This window comes from Anastrepha obliqua, chromosome 4 (genome assembly GCF_027943255.1).
Source record: "Anastrepha obliqua isolate idAnaObli1 chromosome 4, idAnaObli1_1.0, whole genome shotgun sequence".
In the NCBI taxonomy this organism is placed as follows: domain Eukaryota; kingdom Metazoa; phylum Arthropoda; class Insecta; order Diptera; family Tephritidae; genus Anastrepha; species Anastrepha obliqua.
The window spans coordinates 81,142,371-81,160,654 of NC_072895.1; the positions used below are offsets into that span (position 1 = coordinate 81,142,371).

At 36.0% G+C, this 18,284-nt stretch overlaps 1 protein-coding gene across 1 annotated transcript in view; it reads right to left on the bottom strand.

Moving 5' to 3' along the window:
- LOC129246467 (ATP-dependent translocase ABCB1) overlaps positions 1-18,284 on the bottom strand; it is a 33,286-nt gene that overhangs the window by 10,128 nt on the left and 4,874 nt on the right. The window contains exons 3-5 of the mRNA XM_054885321.1: positions 9,819-10,047; positions 5,816-6,084; positions 7-178 (exon numbers count right to left, since the gene is read on the bottom strand). Of these exons, the coding sequence (XP_054741296.1) occupies positions 7-178; positions 5,816-6,084; positions 9,819-10,047 (670 nt within the window). The remainder of the gene's footprint in view (positions 1-6; positions 179-5,815; positions 6,085-9,818; positions 10,048-18,284) is intronic.

The following is an 18,284-nucleotide window of genomic DNA, read 5'->3' on the forward strand; positions in this document are numbered from 1 at the left end:
ACGTACGATCGAAACAACGCCCAGTGCTATGAAAGTAACCGGTAGACTGCTAAGACAGACTAACGCCAGTAGCCAACCTTTGTAAAAAGCCAGCACTAGGGAACCAATAAAGGCCACAATATAGTTCAAGAACATAACGTCCTTTTCGGCTATACCATCCTCCATTTTGGACAAATCTCTGCAAATAAAGATTTTGATAATTGCATGTAAGCATACATATATAATATGTATAATGGTTTCATTTTAAAAATTCAAGATAATGAAAAAAAATAATGGTTTCCGTATTCAAGGTGAGTTACTGCGTTACAAGGTACATCCCTAGCTGACTTCCAGTAAACGTTTGGTGACATTCGGTTCAATGAAAGCAAAGTTATTGCGCCTAAAGTGCCAGTATGTTTGAGATGTTTGAGTCATCGGTACAAAAATGAGTTTCGAACAAAGAGCTAATATCAAATTTTATTTTAAAATCGGTAAAACGTTTACCGAAACATTTAAATTGATGGAAAAAGTTTATGATGTTGATCGTCTATCCCGTGCCAGAGTTCATGAGTGGTTTACACGTTTCGCAGATGGTTGTGGGGACATAAATGACAATGAACATACGGGCGGTCCAAAATCAGTAATCACCGAAAACTTCATGAAATTATTCGTAAATTTACCAAAAATTAACCAAAATCATCGTTGAAATTCATGGGCTCGGAGTTGAATATCTCCAAAATCTTCAAAATTCAACATTCGAAAGACCTCATTAAAGAAGCGAGAAAAAACGAGAACTTCCTTTGAAACATTGTAACTGGTGATGAAACGTAGTGTTTCCAACATGAACCTGAAACTAAGCGTCAAAGTCCGAATGGAAGGCCCCAGACGAGCCACCACACAAAAAATCGCGTTTGGAGAAGTCAAAAATCAAGTCGATGCTCATTTGATTTTACGATTCCAAGGGAATTGTCCACAAGGAGTTCAAGCCAACGGGCCAAACCGTCAATGCAATCTTCTATTTTGGCGTTTTAAAACGTTTGTTGCATTGCATTCGTTGAATTCGCCTTGAAACCTCGAGGGAGGAAGCTGGCGCTTATTGCAAGATAATGCACCATCTCATCGATCCACTCCTGTGACTGATTTTTTGACTAGAAATCACATTTTAAGCAAAAATCACTCACCGTATTCGCCTAATATGACTCCCTGTGACTTCTACCTACTTGGAAAATTTGATTTAGCTATGAAAGGAAAACGTTTTGCGTCCGTAGAGGCCATCCAAAAGGCTTGTACCGACATCCTGAAAAACATTCCGGTCAATGAGCTGAAAAACTCTTTCGAAAAGCTTTTAGCTTTTAGTAAAACAGTGTATCGAGGCCAGACGGGACTATTTTGAATAAATAAACTTGAAGTTATCAGAACAAAGCTCCTGTCGTTTCTACTTATTTTAGCTCAGTCTTGTTTATTTTGGGCTTCACCTTGTATTAATGGTGTATTCGAAAGTGAAAACATTCCTATTATTGATGTCTCGCAGTAGCGCGTCCTGCTAAGCTACTTTTCGAAGATCTTATTGACGGTTTATGGCTCTATCTCACGAACGGCTTAGGCTGTATTCGCGTTAAGCGCCTGAATCGCGCCTTACACATATCATCGATTCTTGGCGGCATCCCACAAAAGTCTAAGGTCGGCAAATCGTATCTCCGAAGTGACCAATTGACATTGCCGAGACGGCTGTTGATACGATTACCGAACAGGGCGCGACTGATTAAACAAAGACAGGCCACGTCAATGTCTTCAATTTCCGGCTACCAATCCGGTAACCTTTTATCATGCCTCTGTAGTCCTTATCTTTGACCGAAATGGCATCTCCTGCAGCATTTTCAAAGAAAAATTGGCCGATATTGCCACCGCTTCACAATTCGCTAAATAACATATAGGTAATTCGAATCAAATGTTCCGCTATTCCAACTTTAAGACACTTCGCAGAATTTTAGTCCAATTATTACGGTTTCCAACTGCTCTAAAGTTTCCGAACATGATTAGGTCCACCGTTTTATTGAATTTTTTTAAGGCAGTTTTTTTTCGAAAAATTAAATAAAAAAGTAGTATTTCGGCCGCCGTAGCCGAATGGGTTGGTGCGTGATTACCATTCGGAATTCACAGAGAGAACGTCGGTTCGAATCTCGGTGAAACAGCAAAATTAAGAAAAACATTTTTCTAATAGCGGTCGCCCCTCGGCAGGCAATGGCAAACCTCCGAGTGTATTTCTGCCATGAAAAAGCTCCTCATAAAAAATATCTGCCGTTCGGAGTCGGCTTGAAACTGTAGGTCCCTCCATTTGTGGAACAACATCAAGACGCACACCACAAATAGGAGGAGGAGCTCGGCCAAACACCCAAAAAGGGTGTACGCGCCAAGTATATATATATATATATTTTTCTTAAGATGGAACTTCCAAAAAAGAAAGTCGCACACAAGCTATTGCTTCGAAAACGACTACACTATTCACAGTACTCTTGCATAGAACTTTTTCTGTGTTTAACTCTTTTCTAGATTTCAAACTTGGTAAACTTTGTCAAGATTCCTACGAACTTTTTGATGGCACAGCGTCAATCTATACTTTATCCCAGCGACATAATTTTTCAAAGGTAGACGTGGACGCAAAGGAAGGGTGTGAGACAGGGCTTGGTAAGTGAGTACAAGCATACTGAAAAGTTATTAAGGTTCTTAAAAACGAATATAAGGTTCCTCATAGAAATATTAATGGGGCATATAACTAAAGATTATTCAAACACCAGGCTCGGCACCCTGCATAGCGATTTCTGCAAGAATTCTAGAGACGAAGAAGATATGGAATCAATTCAGCACTTCTAGTATGATTGATGACAAAATTATAAACTGTTTCGGCACAGGCTTCCTACAGTAGCTGTTGGAATTACCAAATAGTTCAGGATGATAGACGGACATATAGCACCGTAAGCACCCTTTGTGTCCACCGAGTGTACTCCATTTTAAAAGTAGCCCGATAAAAACGGACAAAATTTTTACAGCAATGCTTCAATTGATGATCCAAACTTAAGATAAAGATTGTTATTCTCGTGACGGAGTCCATGAATGGGATGCCCGGTATGGAGACAGTCGTAGAAACATAGCTAATGAGCAACATGTTAGCCATCCGAAATCTGTAATCTTCGTAGGCTGCGTTAAATTTGTTCACGAAAGGGCAATCAAACTTTTTATTGAAATTCATGCATTTGGAGCATTTATGTAAATGAAATATCGCTTTCGAAAAGTGTACGCCGACTACATTACCTAGCCGACTTAATGGCTTTGATAAATTAATTTTACACTGTTATTAGATTAGGAAGACCGAGGAATGTTGTGAGTGAGTGTTATTTGAGCTTGTTTACGGGTTTACTTTTTTGAACTTTATTTCTTATAGCGTTCGTTATCTCAATCAGTGTGGCACGGCTATACACATTTTGATAAATTTATTAAGTCTTATGACTCGAGAACTCTTTGAACGAGTCGCTCTTATGGGAAGAGCTTAATGCTGCGGTGCGCGGCAATGCATGACTGTAGTATGCACGAAGAACACGCCTCAAATTTACCATTTCATAAGCCCTTGAGAGAAGCAGTGGTCTGCTCGGCAAATGAAATAAAAATGCCAGTTGCTACATATTTTGAGGCGGGAATGAGTTTGCTGTTAAAACTTTACGTCTGCGAAAGTGGAAACGGTGCAAGTCTTATCTTAGTTGTTTCGGTTTATACTTATAAAATTTCGTGTTAATATTCCAGCAAATTACACTGTGTGACAAAAAAAAAAAAAATTAAACATACTTTTATGGAGACCTAGCACAACTTGTGGCTATAGAAAAACTAAACAAAATGGTATAGGAGAAATTACCAATACACCCCCAAAATCTCATTTTATGGCCATAAAACCGTTTTTCAGTAGGTTGATGTGAAGAATCACTCCTGACTTCGCCAATTTCCATCCGATTTCGAATTTGTTTTTTTAGTTCGAAAGAACAAAAATAAGCCTTTTTGATAGTGTGTTGACAATTTTTCTGAAATGACAACTGACGAGACTGTAGGCGGAAGTATTTGGAATTTTTTTTATTTTTTCTCTATTTTTTCAACTTTAACATAATTTTTACGATATTAGCCGATATTGAAGATTTTTTTTAGTACACTACTGTTATAGTAAATTTAATTTTGCGTCGAATGAGCTTTATTTGACTGTAATTAAATTAAAATTAATAGAGTTGTGTGAGTTTTAAGATTTTATTTTTTTTTTTTTACTAATTTGGTATGTAGGCATCGAAGCATGAAAATGATAACAAGTGTCATTATAAACACATAATATTTATTGGAGTATTGTGCAGTGCAGCACTGTATGGTATGGTACGGTGCAGTACAGAACGGAACTGGTTCCAAACTTAAAAATGCATTGGAAACGGCCCATTGGAGTTTAGTATGGTACGGTACATTTGTCATTCTCTTCATCAGTTTGGAATACGTCTCTGTAAGAAATTCGGTCATCATCATTCATCTGAAGTCGTCATCAACTGAATTCCATTGTTTAAATCGAGAAGCGAGCGTTTCAGATTGCAATGAGTTGAACTTCATCAGCAATGAGTTGAACTTCCTTCAGTTCCTGCAGTTGAGTCAATCATATCGTCCAAGACTACGGGGTTCTTAACAGTTTAACATCAGCATACTTTATGTGCTTTCGAGCTTTATAATGATGACCGTTTCCGTCCGTTTTATAAAAATAACAATCATCTGGTTTATGATAAGGCTGATGATGCCACATCATCGGAGAATATTGAGAAATTCGACTTTTCTGGCAACGTTTCGATTTATATCTCTTGAATTTCAATGAAACAAACAATAAAACTTTGACGTTTTAATAAGGTTAAATTATAATAACAAACATCTTTTGTTAATCAATGTACAGTGTGAACTTTGGTACACTTGGGAGCTTTTCCATATTTCTATTGAAAAAAAAATGTGCTATAATATGTCAGATATTTTCGTAAGTTCTAACCAGTTCTGTTGTATGCAGTACAGTACATATATACTCCAATAAATATTACGTATCTATAATAACGCATCAAAACACGTCCTTATTCCCATTTAGCGAAAGTTATACCTACATACCAAATTAGTAAAAAAAAAAAAATCTTAAAACTCACACAACTCTATTAATTTTAATTTAATTACAGTCAAATATAGCTCATTCGACGCAAAATTAAATTTACTATAACAGTAGTGTACTAAAAAAAATCCTCAATATCGGATAATATCGTAAAAATTATGTTAAAGTTGAAAAAATAGAGAAAAAATAAAAAAATTCCAAATACTTCCGCCTACAGTCTCGTCAGTTGTCACTTCAGAAAAATTGTCAACACACTGTCAAAAAGGCTTGTTTTGTTCTTTCGAACTAAAAAAACAAATTCAAAATCGGATGGAAATTGGCGAAGTTAGGAGTGATTCTTCACATCAAACGGTTTTATGGCCATAAAACTAGATTTTGGGGGTGTATTGGAAAAATCTCCTATACCATTTTTCTTCGTTTTACTATACCTACAAGTTGTACTAGGTCTCCATAAAAGTATAAAATCACTGTCGCACAGTGTTATCTATTCAGCAAAAGTCAGGTTAACGTAAAGGCAAAATATTTTCTCCGATTTTTTACATTTTTTTATAAACGCGGGATGTCTTAAAATAATATTAACCGTAACATCCAATTTTTTGTACTCCAAGGAATAAGTAAAATTATCATACATACATATATTAAGTATAAGTCAATTAAAAAAGGAATTTGACTTACTCGTTCATTCTGCTAGCCACTTCTCCACTCTGGTTGAAATCGTACCATGACATATCCTGATGTAACACCGACCTCAGGAATTTTCCGCGAATGCGCACAATTTGTGCTTGAGCGGCATAATTGAAGGTCGTTATCGATATATAACTGCACACAAGCATCACAATGCCAATCATACTATTTTGAAAAGCAAATGTTTCCACTGCATCCAAAAGAGAATCCACTGCCGAGCTGGTTGTGCCATTTACTGGAGTGCCATAATCGATCATTGACTAAAAATGCAAAATAAGGTTCACCTTTATTTTCATATTTAAATTTGGTAGCTTAGAAAAACCGAATATAAAAAAATACCGGATCGCGCTATGTCATAAGGCAACTCTGAAAAGATGATCAATTCATATGCAAAGCTCACTGGTGTATTTTGAATTCAGGTATATTTAAATTTCTTTAAACCAGGCCAAGAAGTCTACAGACACAGCCATGCATAAATACTATTGCAGTTTACAATTGACTACAAATGAATTGGCATCATGGCGTTTGCAAATTGGGATGGCAAATATAGTATAGACTTTGTTGTTGTGTTGGCAAGGTAATCTGAAAATTCAACAATGCCAGATTATTTGCGCTTAATTGTGCAATTGAATTGCGTTGTTGATTAATAAAACTATTTATTAGATAACACAGTGGTGCAGCTTCACCCAAACCAATTGCAGTCCATGGATAGCAGTCAAACCTCAAGGGGATTTAATTCCACTCTATCACAATTTCTTTATTGTGGGTTACAAATAAGATATAATTGAATTTGAAATGCCGTTACTATTTTCAGAAACCTAAAATAAATTTTGCATCTTTTTGACAGACATATTAGCCCCCTAACTCCTTCTTGGTAGATCTTTTTGAACTTACAAGGAACCTACATGAAAATTAGTTAAAAGGGGAGCTAGAGGGTTAAAATTTGTTCAGAAATTTTCAGCAGAAAATTTTACTTGGGGCTACCGAGGTTTAAAAACTGCTACTGCTACTGCCTTATGAAAATTACCAGTCTTACAGTCACAGACCGGTTATAAAGCGTGATCAGATTGGAGGTACTTCTTCCAATAGGGTTTTTTGACAGATTACGCGGGACTACTGTCAAACTAAATACGTAATTTTTTTCAGTTTTCATTGACATTTCAACATGGAAATACTTACTCCACAGCAACGTTTACAAATTGTACAATTGTATTACAAAAATCGAAGGTATGTTCATCGCGCGCACAGGCCAACTCATGGTGTACAGCGATGAGACCCATTTTGGGCTTAATGGCTACATCAAGAAGTAAAATTGCCGCATTTGGACTGAAGAGCCATTCAAGAAGAGCCATTACATCCATTGAAAACAACCGTTTGGGGTGAACTATGGGCTGGAGGAATCATCGGCCCTATTTTTTCAAAGACGACACTGGCGCCAATGTAACAGTGACTTTTTGATGCCGGAAATTGAAGCCCGTGCTCTCCACAATATTTGGTTCCAACAAGACGGTGCAACTTAGCATACATCCCGCGGAACAATGGATTTACTGCATCGTCGTTTCGGTGAGCAATTTATCTCTCGTCTCGAATCAGAGGATTGACCACCAAGATCGTGTGATATCACACCTTTGCACTTTTATTTGTGAGGGTATGCAAAGTCTAGATAAACCAAGCTTCGATTGAGGTATTGGAAGCCAACATTACTAAATTTACTCACGAGATACCGACCGAAGTCCATCAGCGAGTAATTCGAAATTGGTGCCGAATTACAGTGCAGTTGCTGCCAACATTTGAAAGGGATTATCTTTAAAAAGTAAATGTCATGAATGGTTCTACAAAAAAATTATAAAGATGGCCGAATGAATTTGCATTTTAGCTGTTTTATTTCAATTAAAAATCTGATAACTCTAAATTGATTACCCATTATGAACGTATGTGATGCTTCATTTCAATCATTAATTCATTAATTGTTTACAAGCCTTTGAGTATCGACGTGTCACAGTATTTTCCACAATGGAATGCCGTTGTATCATTCAATAATAAATCCCCAATCATGATCCGGCAACAAATTGTAGGAATCCTCATTTTTTAAAACGCATACCTGCAAATGGTTTTGCTTATTTCACGCAAAAATGTTAATAGCTTAGTGAGTCAAATTTCGAAGAGGTCGTTTTCGTAAGTTTAGATATTAAAAAGCTAAGTGAAAATTCATCTTTCATTCGTCACAAAAAATTGATAACAAAAAATCTGCTAACGCAAATAAATTCGCAAATAAATAAAAGTGTTGTTGGACTGTTATTATAAAGTGAAATGCAACATTTGCATTTTCTTCAATCACGTTTTAGTTTTTATAATGAAAATATAGTTTTAGTTAGTGAGGAGCACGGAGAGCGCTTTATCAAGATGTCGCTGCATTCAAAAGGCATTACCGAGGAAGATGGAAGCCCGCTAAGCTCGAAGAGTGCGGTTGGAGCTTTATGAGAGATGCCCCTTGAATTCCAGTACAAGAGGAAGCCCAGCTGCATCAAAAAATCTTAGCTGTTTCACCCAAACACTAATAAAAGTCTGAGTGAGCAGTTTAGTTTGTCAGAAAATCGTGGCTTCAGATTTGATACTTTCCCTGGGAACTGAGATGAAATGGAAAGGAAAATTTTTAGCTACGTATTCCAAGGAATAACAAACACATAATCGACTTCAAATAGCATCAAAAGTTGGAAATTTGTTGAGTAGGGTTTTGCGAGACGCTCATAAAAAACTGATGATACTACCACTTTGATTTTGTGTTCAAACACTGAAATGCTATTTTTAAAGAGAAGCTCTTAAAAAGTTTATTGAAGTGAAAACTTCTTTAGAATCGTTGGGAGGGATTTGAGACTCGATGAAACGAAAAAGCGACACTACGAAGCGTTAAATGTTGATATACGTATATGTGTGTGGCTGCGTACTGCTGAGCTACGCTCGTATAGTGAGTATTGTAGTATGTATACTACACTGCCTATTACTTGCTTTGGTGTTTAGTTCAAGCGTCATACGTATGCATGTTTATATGTATGCTAGTACGTATGTGTGCGCGCCTGCGTATTACGGAGCCACGGTGAGCGAGAAGGCATTATGTATACCTATACTACACTACCTAATACTTGCTTAGACCAAGCGTCCTACGAATGTTTGTGTGTATGTTAGTACGTCTGTGTAATATACACGTTACGACGCTCATAATAGCAACCGCGTGTGATGTATTGCGTCCGTATTTTTATATTCGTAAATATTTTCATTTTTAAATATTTACCGCAATTATGTCGAAAAATAATGCAGAAAAGTGTCGTGAATATCGACAGAAAAAAAACAACAATTGACGCGGCATTTCAAAGATATGTTGACAATATCGAAACCAAAGCATTTGTATCATATTTTATTTAGCTATGATAAGCCACTCGTATCATTTGTTGAAATTGAAAACATTGAGGATGAATAATAATAAAATGAAGAAAATAAAATATGAACTTTATAGCAATATTATAATGAACCTATAATTATCCCGCTCCTAATGCTGCTTTCGTCTCATTCTCTCTCAGTTTGTTTTACGGAAGGTTTCACTTCTACCGCGTCTAACCGTTAGACTGGTATTTTTTTTTTCATTCAGTCTCCAAGCAATGTTTAAGTACATCTATAATTATTTTGGGTCTAGAGCCACTTTGGCTTATAGAAATTTGGTTGACGTCCATCCTGAAGTAGTTATTAGTAGCCTCATTGTAAATTCTATTAGTGCACCCTTATGGGCACACATATGTGTATATGTATGCATATGTATGGCAATTAAAAGCTTAGAAATTTTAGAGAAAGATAAGATAGCTAGACTGAAATTTTAAATTTGTCCGCAGGTATAAGTAAGATAAGCAAAAAAAAGATATTTGTAAACATACAAATATATTTATTTCAGACGAGTACTTGAGTACGTGAGGAACCTCCAAAAAAGAAAATATTTTTTACTTACATTTGCTAAATTACCAAAGATCAAGCTATTGGCAGGCGTTGTCAGACCGGTCGCTATGGCGCATATAATTCCCAAGGCATATAATAATCGGTCCTTCATCGTCGCATATCGAAACATTTTGAAAAATGCAACCGGCTCCTCGACATCTTTTTTGTCGTCATCTCCTTTTTTTGATTTTTTCTCCTTTTTGCTCGTCGGAACTTCTTGTCCGTCACCATTAGAGATTTGCCTATTCAAGTATAATAGTAAAAGCAATAAATATACAAACTAGCAAAATAGGTAACTGAATGTAATTGAGTTTCAATAAACCGAAGATAATTTGAGTAGTGACTATACTTGTACAAATTGAAAAGCGATTAAAGTGGTTGCATTAGGCAGACCTGCGCTTTTCGACATTTTATCGTCTATACTAAAGCAGTTTTATTCAAGCACGAAAATTATAAAAATCGGCGCAAGTAAAATTTAAGATATCGCAACAAAACTTGGTGCACACGCCTCCCCTGATCTAAGATAGATGGTTTTGAAAATGGATTAATCGCACAATAATCACACCCATTTTCTATATAAAAGTAATTTTCAAAAATGCTACAGATGGCATATTGCAGTAACTTGTGAAGTAAATTTAATGCAGTGCTGTCCATCCCATACATCAATTGATCACACGTATTCTTACTCTCCATCGTTCAGTCGTTAGCAAACTAGCAACGAATAAACACCACGTTTGTCTGTGACGCTGAGTGTATGCAATACAATGCCCTGTGAGAACTTTTTTATGCTAGAAAATGCCTTTGGCGACTTGCAATGCCTTTTATGTTACAAGTCGTTCAAAGGAGGCTATAGATGTAATATCAAAGGCATTTCGATTCCTCCCACAAAAATTTTCTACTCCAATCCAATATTTATTTATTTTGGTTTAAATTTATTACTGGGCTGCTCCCATTCTCTCGTTCTCACTTATAAACTCACATTTTTCATTCTGGACAGCACTGATTTAATGTATTAAATATAAAAATAAACACGAGTATTACAAATTCAGGGGAAATAAGCGTTGCGCCACACTCTTGTATGTACTTATACTGAGTTTTATTTAATCATGTAAATATTTAAAAAAATTTTAATTTTCATTCGAAATGGTCACCATTTGCTTTTACATAAATAAGCCTTCAAACGATTAGGCCATTCAGCTATAGACGTCGCTGCTCGAAGCAAAGATTGTTTGAGATCCTCCAAATTTCTGTGAGGTCTTCGACAGTCCATGTTCTCCAATTCTGACCACAAACAGTAATCCAATGGGTTGAGATCTGGACTTCTAGACGGTCAATATTCTGGGGCTATGAACGCAGTACTATTGCTTTTGAGCTGCTACTGCTGGGTGGTTTTTGCCATATGGGCTGGAGCGGAATCTTGCTGGAAGATCCAACGCTCTCCGTTGAAGAGAGTACTGCTCAACTGCTTCACCATGTCTTCTAAGACATCCTCCTGGTACACTTTTGCCACGGTCTTAACCCCTTTTTCGCAGAAGTGAAGAGATGTAACGCCATTACGGCGGCTGGTTGGTGGCCACGCTGAACCCTTGAAACAATTTTTTGCGTCTTTGAAATTTTAGCATAGATTTTGTCGTTTTGCTTATTAAAAACTGGTTCAACAGTGAACATTTTCTCATCTGTGAAAATAATATTTTCATGGCGGTTGACCGCGTGCCGCCGAAGAAGCGGCTTGCATCTGTCAAGTTTAATTATTTTCTTCTTGTCAAAAGATCACCAGTTAATATTGCCCTGGACATGATTTTCTGCTTTCCAAGAGGATTTCTACGAACGGCTTTAATGGCTGCACTGGTTCGCACCACGTGAGTACGACCAATTCGTTTTTCTGTCTGTCACTTCAGACGTTTAGGAAAACCGAGTGATCGTGCGGTAATCAAACATTCTCGAAATATTAAGTTTCTATCAAACTGCTGCATATATTAAATTTGATCTTACCAAGTACTACCACCTTGGTCAAAAAGTTCCCGGAATATATTCAGAAAATTCAAAATATAAGTTTATTCCTCAAAAGTCATATTATCGGCTTCAAAGTACGTCCCATCAACTGCAACGCCTTTATGGCAGCGTTTGGTTCAGCTCTCGAAACATTTCTTGAACTCTATTTTCGATATAGCCATCAGAGTCGTCTTCCATTTTTCCATTACTTTCTTTCGGCTGTTAAAACGCGTTCTCGGTAGTGGTTTTTGACTCGATCAAACAGAAATATATCAAGCATTGGCGATACAATTTTGATAGGAATGTTAATCCCAGATATGACAACCTAAACAGAACTCAAATCAGTTGATGCAGAGCGTCACCTGGCGGTTGTTCCGAGAACTTTCGGTCAAAGGGTTTTAGTAATATAAAATGTCTAGTTTGTTTGAGAAAGGCATAAATAAGGCAAGTGTTTGCATGTTCGGCGATTTTCTGCTATCATTCTATTCTATTTAGTGGTCTCAGAAAAATGATTGTGTTGACCGAAAATATAACGAATTTTACGATATTTAACTTTTGCTGATCCCCCATTTTTATAGTGGATTCTTTTAGTTTAATTCATTGTAACAATTACCAAAGCGTCTAATGCATATAAACCAAAACAACAAAGTTCTTAAAGTCCTTTTGAAAAACCAATTCCTTGTTGAAAAACTATGTATGTTACCTACAGGTATGCGTTAGCGCGAACAGTAATTGAGATGTTGTAAAACTTTGGTGCGCATATTTTTCAATAATCAGTAAGGAAAAGCTGCTTAAAGTTGGTATAGAACATTAAATTATGTGATGATTAAAAAACACCAGGTATACAACCTGTTGCATAATTATAAGCGCACAATCATTTTACTCATATTTTTATTGTATCATAGAGAAAATATTTTTACATGCACTGTTTGCGCAAGTATGTGTTAAGAGAAACAAATTCACGTAAAAAGTAACAAAAACCACATCATTTGTATTAGGCAAGAAGAGAGAAAACAACTTTTCAACAGTGTATGAGTTTTCCAAATTTTACCTCTCTGATGGTGTGGGGAGTTATGAGTACGTTTGGAAATATGAATATCCACTTTCCATCAACACGCATGCATTCCGAAGAGTGCATAGGCTTATATATATGTATACATATCGCACCCTAAATACAAAAGGGTCACAACTCAAAATTTTCCACACTCGAGCTTGACTTGTTTACAGTAGCACAGAAAACAAACTATGTGACATATCACGCTGAAATTTGCCATGTAAGCTTATAACAGTCCTACCAAAAAACAAAAAATTTATTTTTGCCATATGTCATCCGCGGACCGTTTTATTGATAACGTCTCGTTCATATTTGAGCAGAAGGGACATTTTGAGTTGTGACCCTTTTGTATTTAGGGTGCGATATATTCTTATATATGTATATGTAATTGGCGCTTACACCTTTTTTGGGTGTTTGGCCGAGCTCCTCCTCCTATTTGTCGCGTAAGTCTTGATGTTGTGCCACAAATGGAGGGACCTACAGTTTCAAGCCATCTTCGAATGGCAGAGATTTTTTATAAGGAGCTTTTTCATGCCAGAAATACACCATAAGCTTACTTTCGAATAAATTGCTGTCATTTCTCAATGTGAATTCTGGCAAAAATCTTGTTTTCCAGCAAAATAATGCGGCCTGTCGTTCATCTCGCTGCACTTTGAATTGATTTGCCCTACAGTGTATCCCCTTTCTTGAGTGGTCTGCAATTTCTCTAGATTTCAAAATCATGGAGGACGTGGGGTGCATTAGTTCGAGCAGTTTGTGAGCAAAATAAGCGGAAAATAGGAAAGATGCGATTTTTTATTCATGGGACTTCCTTAACACGCAACTATTGCAAAAATTCTTTGATACAATGCCGAATAGGATAGCAAATAAAAAATAATTTAAAAGAATATCCAATGTGCATTTATAATTTCGCAACAGTTATATTTGTCTTCTCTCTTCTTTCCTAATAATACGTTCACATAGGTATAAGTACATTATCTACATTTTCGCGCTTAACTCAAAATCGGTAATTAAGAAGCGCGATTTCCCAAACAAAATTTCTCTCTCAAAATCTGAGTTCATAAAATAATCCCAGATAGTAACGACACTTTTTGACATACTACCCTGTGCTTTCTGTGTTATCGATAATTATTATTACGAATGTAAGGAGAAACATCGAAATAAAAACTATTTGAAATAGATGCCGGCAAAGAAAACAGGTCTGGAAACATAATTCTAATAAAATTTTTGTTAAATACAGGGTGGCTGATGAATTTTGCTACATTAAGAACTTCATTTATTTTTTTTTTCAAGTTGAAGGTCATTAAATTTTATTAAATGTAGTTTAACTAGTTTTAAAAATAATTGAATTTAAATGCCCCCCATGCTCGTTGACACAAGTGCGGCATCTTAGTAAAAAGTTGTTCATTGCTGCTTTGAGAGTTGCGACAGGAATAGCCGCAATTGTTGCCCGAATGGATTGTTTTAGTTCATCCAAATTTGTTGGCTTTGTTTTATAAACTTCTTGTTTACATAAACCCCACAAGAAAAAGTCAGGTGCAGTAAGGCCAGGCGACCTGGGGGCCCAACGAAATTCGGAGTTTCTTGAAATCAGTTTATTGGGCAATTTTCGTCGCAACTCTGTCATAACAGTCTGGGCTATGTGAGACGTTGCCCCATCTTGTTGAAACCACACAGAGTTGAAAGGAATTCTCTTTCGGCGTAGTTCTGGATAGAAAAATTCTTTCAGCATTTTCAAATAACGGTCTCCAGTAACCGTAACGGTGTGACCATTTTCTTCAAAAAAATAAGGCCCGACAATACAGCGTGAAGAAACCGCACACCACACTGTCACGCGAAGAGGATGCAATTTCGTCTCGTGGAGTATCTGTGGGTAGAAGTACTCCATATTCGACAATTTTGTTTGTTCACATTGCCGTTTAAATCGAAATGGGCCTCATCAGACATGAAAAGGCAATTTAACATGTTTTGGTCTTCTTCCACCATTTGCAGGATCTTCTGGCAAAATTCCAAGCGAATCGGCAAGTCTGCTGCATTCAGTTTGTTAACCATTTGAATTTTGTAGGGAAATAAGTCTAAATCTTTGTGCATTATTGTTTGCAAAGACTGTCGGCTGACACCAAGTTGAGCAGATAAGCTTCTTGTTGAAACCCTTGGATTGATTTGTATAGCTGCAGCTACAGCAGCATCGTTTCCTCCGTCCGAACTGGTGGGTTTCGATGATAAGGCCTTCTTGCGACTGTTCCTTGCTCAGAAAAATTATTCACCAGTCTCATTATGGCCCATTTGATCGGGGGATCGCCGCCAAACATCCGCCTGTACTCTCTCTGTACCAAAACTACGGACTCCAGTGCGTGATAGCGGCGGACTATCCAAATTCTTGTTTGCGTGTCCCAGTTATCCATTTTAATAAATTTTAAAGATCAATCTGCAAATTAAAACAAAAATGGAACAGATAACTTAAAAAGAAAAAAAGTTATTCAATTTTTTTTGGTAGCGGCTTTCATCAGCCACCCTGTATTATTAATTACGGATTCATTTTACAGAAAAAAGGTTTTGTCCGTAAACGTTTTGTTCTCTTATTACTTATCATAAAATGTAATATCGAATTTCGCATGCGTTTTGCTGCCATAATTTTTGCAACCTCAGTAAACGTCGCATACGGATTTCCTCCAACTGTTTATTCTTAGCAGCCAATTGCACAATTAAATTAGCTATTCTTTCTTCTTGTATTTTCTTCATATCGTTAATAATAGTTAAAGAAACCAAAAACACCGAATTATTCCACCAAAATAATTTCTATGAAGAAAAACCTCTCAAAGCAGTATTAACAGCTGATTGTCAATTTTGCAGGTAATCTGCCATATGTGAACGGGTAGATTAATTTGGTGGATTTATAGGGGATTAATGCATATGTCAATGTATTATAATACAAGTGATGTTGTTTTTGTTGCTTTTGCAAACAGTACGTGTGAAAATATTTTTTGTAAAACATAATCAGAAATATAAATAAGATTATTGTGCGTTTATAATTAAGCAACGGGGTGTATATGTAAAATTTCAAACTGCATGAATTTTGACACATCTTAACTATTTTCGATAATCTTTTTTTTGCAATATAATATGTGAAAGAACATCATCTGCAATGAATGTAAAGCTATAATCATGGTAAAAAAACTTTTTTTAATAGAATCTAGGTAAACTTTTTTTGATATTCGAGAAGTTATTTCAAACAGCCTCTTTGGGAGGAGCCTACTTTTAGTATTTCGAATTGAAGCATTCTTATCAAGATTTGTATCTATAATTACATAACATTAGACCAAGGCGAATCTATTAAAGGTGGTTTGCTGAATCAGCTGATTTGTTTTTTCTTTCGCCGTGTCCATGTGGCTGTCACTACAGAGGCAAATTCATTGTTTGCATTCTACTTTGCCGTGCCGAACAAACGTACAAAACATTGTTATTGGTCTAGTGCCCCCATTTTTAATGAGTGCGCCTTGTATTAAACCGTTTTATAAATAAAAAATTGCCCGAAAAAATGCTTACATATTTGCCTTTGCTTTTTGTACGTTTTGCATAAATTTCTAGTCATTTCAAGTTAGAAACAAATATTTACTTTAGAAACACACATTACTGCCAAAAGATTGGGAAGCGCCTTGCCATAATACCTATCATGACATGTATAAATAGACTAAGTATTGATAAAATTTTATGAGCTGTTAAAGCAGGCAAGTATTATAAATTTTAGATTTCAACTGTATTTTTATGATAAAAAGAAGGTAAAGGAGCATGACTTTCTAGCAATAAAAAATACAGAATATTGCTGATAAAATTTTTAAGGTGATTGCAAAGGTACGACTTTTTTCAAAAATTTAATATCTATTATTGCTAAACAAAAGTGCAAAATATTGGCGATTGAAGTACCTTGACCGCTTAGCCGAATGGGCTCATATTGTAAAAAAAGTATTTGTATCGACGCTCACCGCTCGACATTCAACGACAAGCCATTTGGTGCATTTCTGATAGGGAAAAAATTTTTCATAAAAGACATTTGTCGTTTGAGTCGGCATAAAACTCCAAAAAGAGAAACGTAACAATTGTGCATATACAGGGTAGTATATCGGGTGCTTAGGTTTTGAACTATCAACTTTTTTGGCTTTGACAACTAAAAGAATGTATCTGATGTGTTAGAAATCTAATTTATTAGACTTAGAAGTTTACAAAGTCGGTTGGTTTCTGCTTCAAAAAGTTGATATAGGTAGGATAATCAGCCGATTTCATGGCTAGTTTTAGTGGGGCACCGTTAAAAATAAATAGTAAACTAATTATCCAAAGCCAAGTCAATAGTTGGAACGATTATTTTTGTATTTATTTTAATTAAATTTATCGCATAATTGTCGAAACTCGCGACAAATGTTGTGGAAAATTGGGCTGGCACAATGGGCTACTACAAAACCAGCCGTAGAAGTTATTTGAATGAAATTGTATTCCACACAAAGTTTACTCTCTCCAATAAAAGAAACCATTTAAAAATATATACGAGTATGGTACGTAGATGAAAGTATTCTGGAGTATTCCCTGCATCACCAATTTTATGCGATCAAGCATCAGTCACCTGTTTCGTGCTCAAATATTCATGATGAGAAGATTTTTAGAGGTGTGGCCAAGATCAGACCGAACACCGACTCTCAGCGATTAGACATAGCTGGTGGCCAAGCCTGGTTATCTTTCATCCCTGGTAAAATTCACCTTACCTACTTTTCAACTAATACATAAATTTACAGTTTTGCTCGATCATAATTTCGTAGATTAGAGTTGCAACAGATAGTGATTTGGTCTGATATCGGATATCCGGCGAGCTGATTTGCCACATGACCAAATAACAAGTCTATTGTCTCGCTATCATCGAAATATAATATAATAATATATATTTATTATTGGACAGAATAAATTATGTGAATAGAGCGCTGCAGGTCGTATGTTGTTCAAAAGTAAAGGTAAAAATATGTTTTCACATTTTTGTTGCACATTTAATTTTCCCCCAAAATTGTTGCAAATCTTAGTAAAAGCGTTAAGTACTTCAATCTAGCAGCTCTGAACATCAACAAGTTAAAACAGCTGATTTATTACTCGTTTCTCAATTGGTACGAAAAGAGTTAGCCATGTCGTCAATGAGAAAAAAATCGCCAGTGTGGAAATACTTCGAAATTTGAGGTGAAAATAGGCAAAAAGAAAACGGCAGGAAGGTTAATCTCAAGAATGATAGAAACAAGATTGCGCCCATCAAGAGTGCGTGACGTCACGTTTGCCGAGTTATGTTTATTTTTTTATATCCAAAATGGGAAAATTTTTAAGATTGATGTTTGTTTCTTTTATTTTAATTCAAAGTTACGCAAACTGTAAGTTAAAAAAGAACTATATTATTAAACAAAT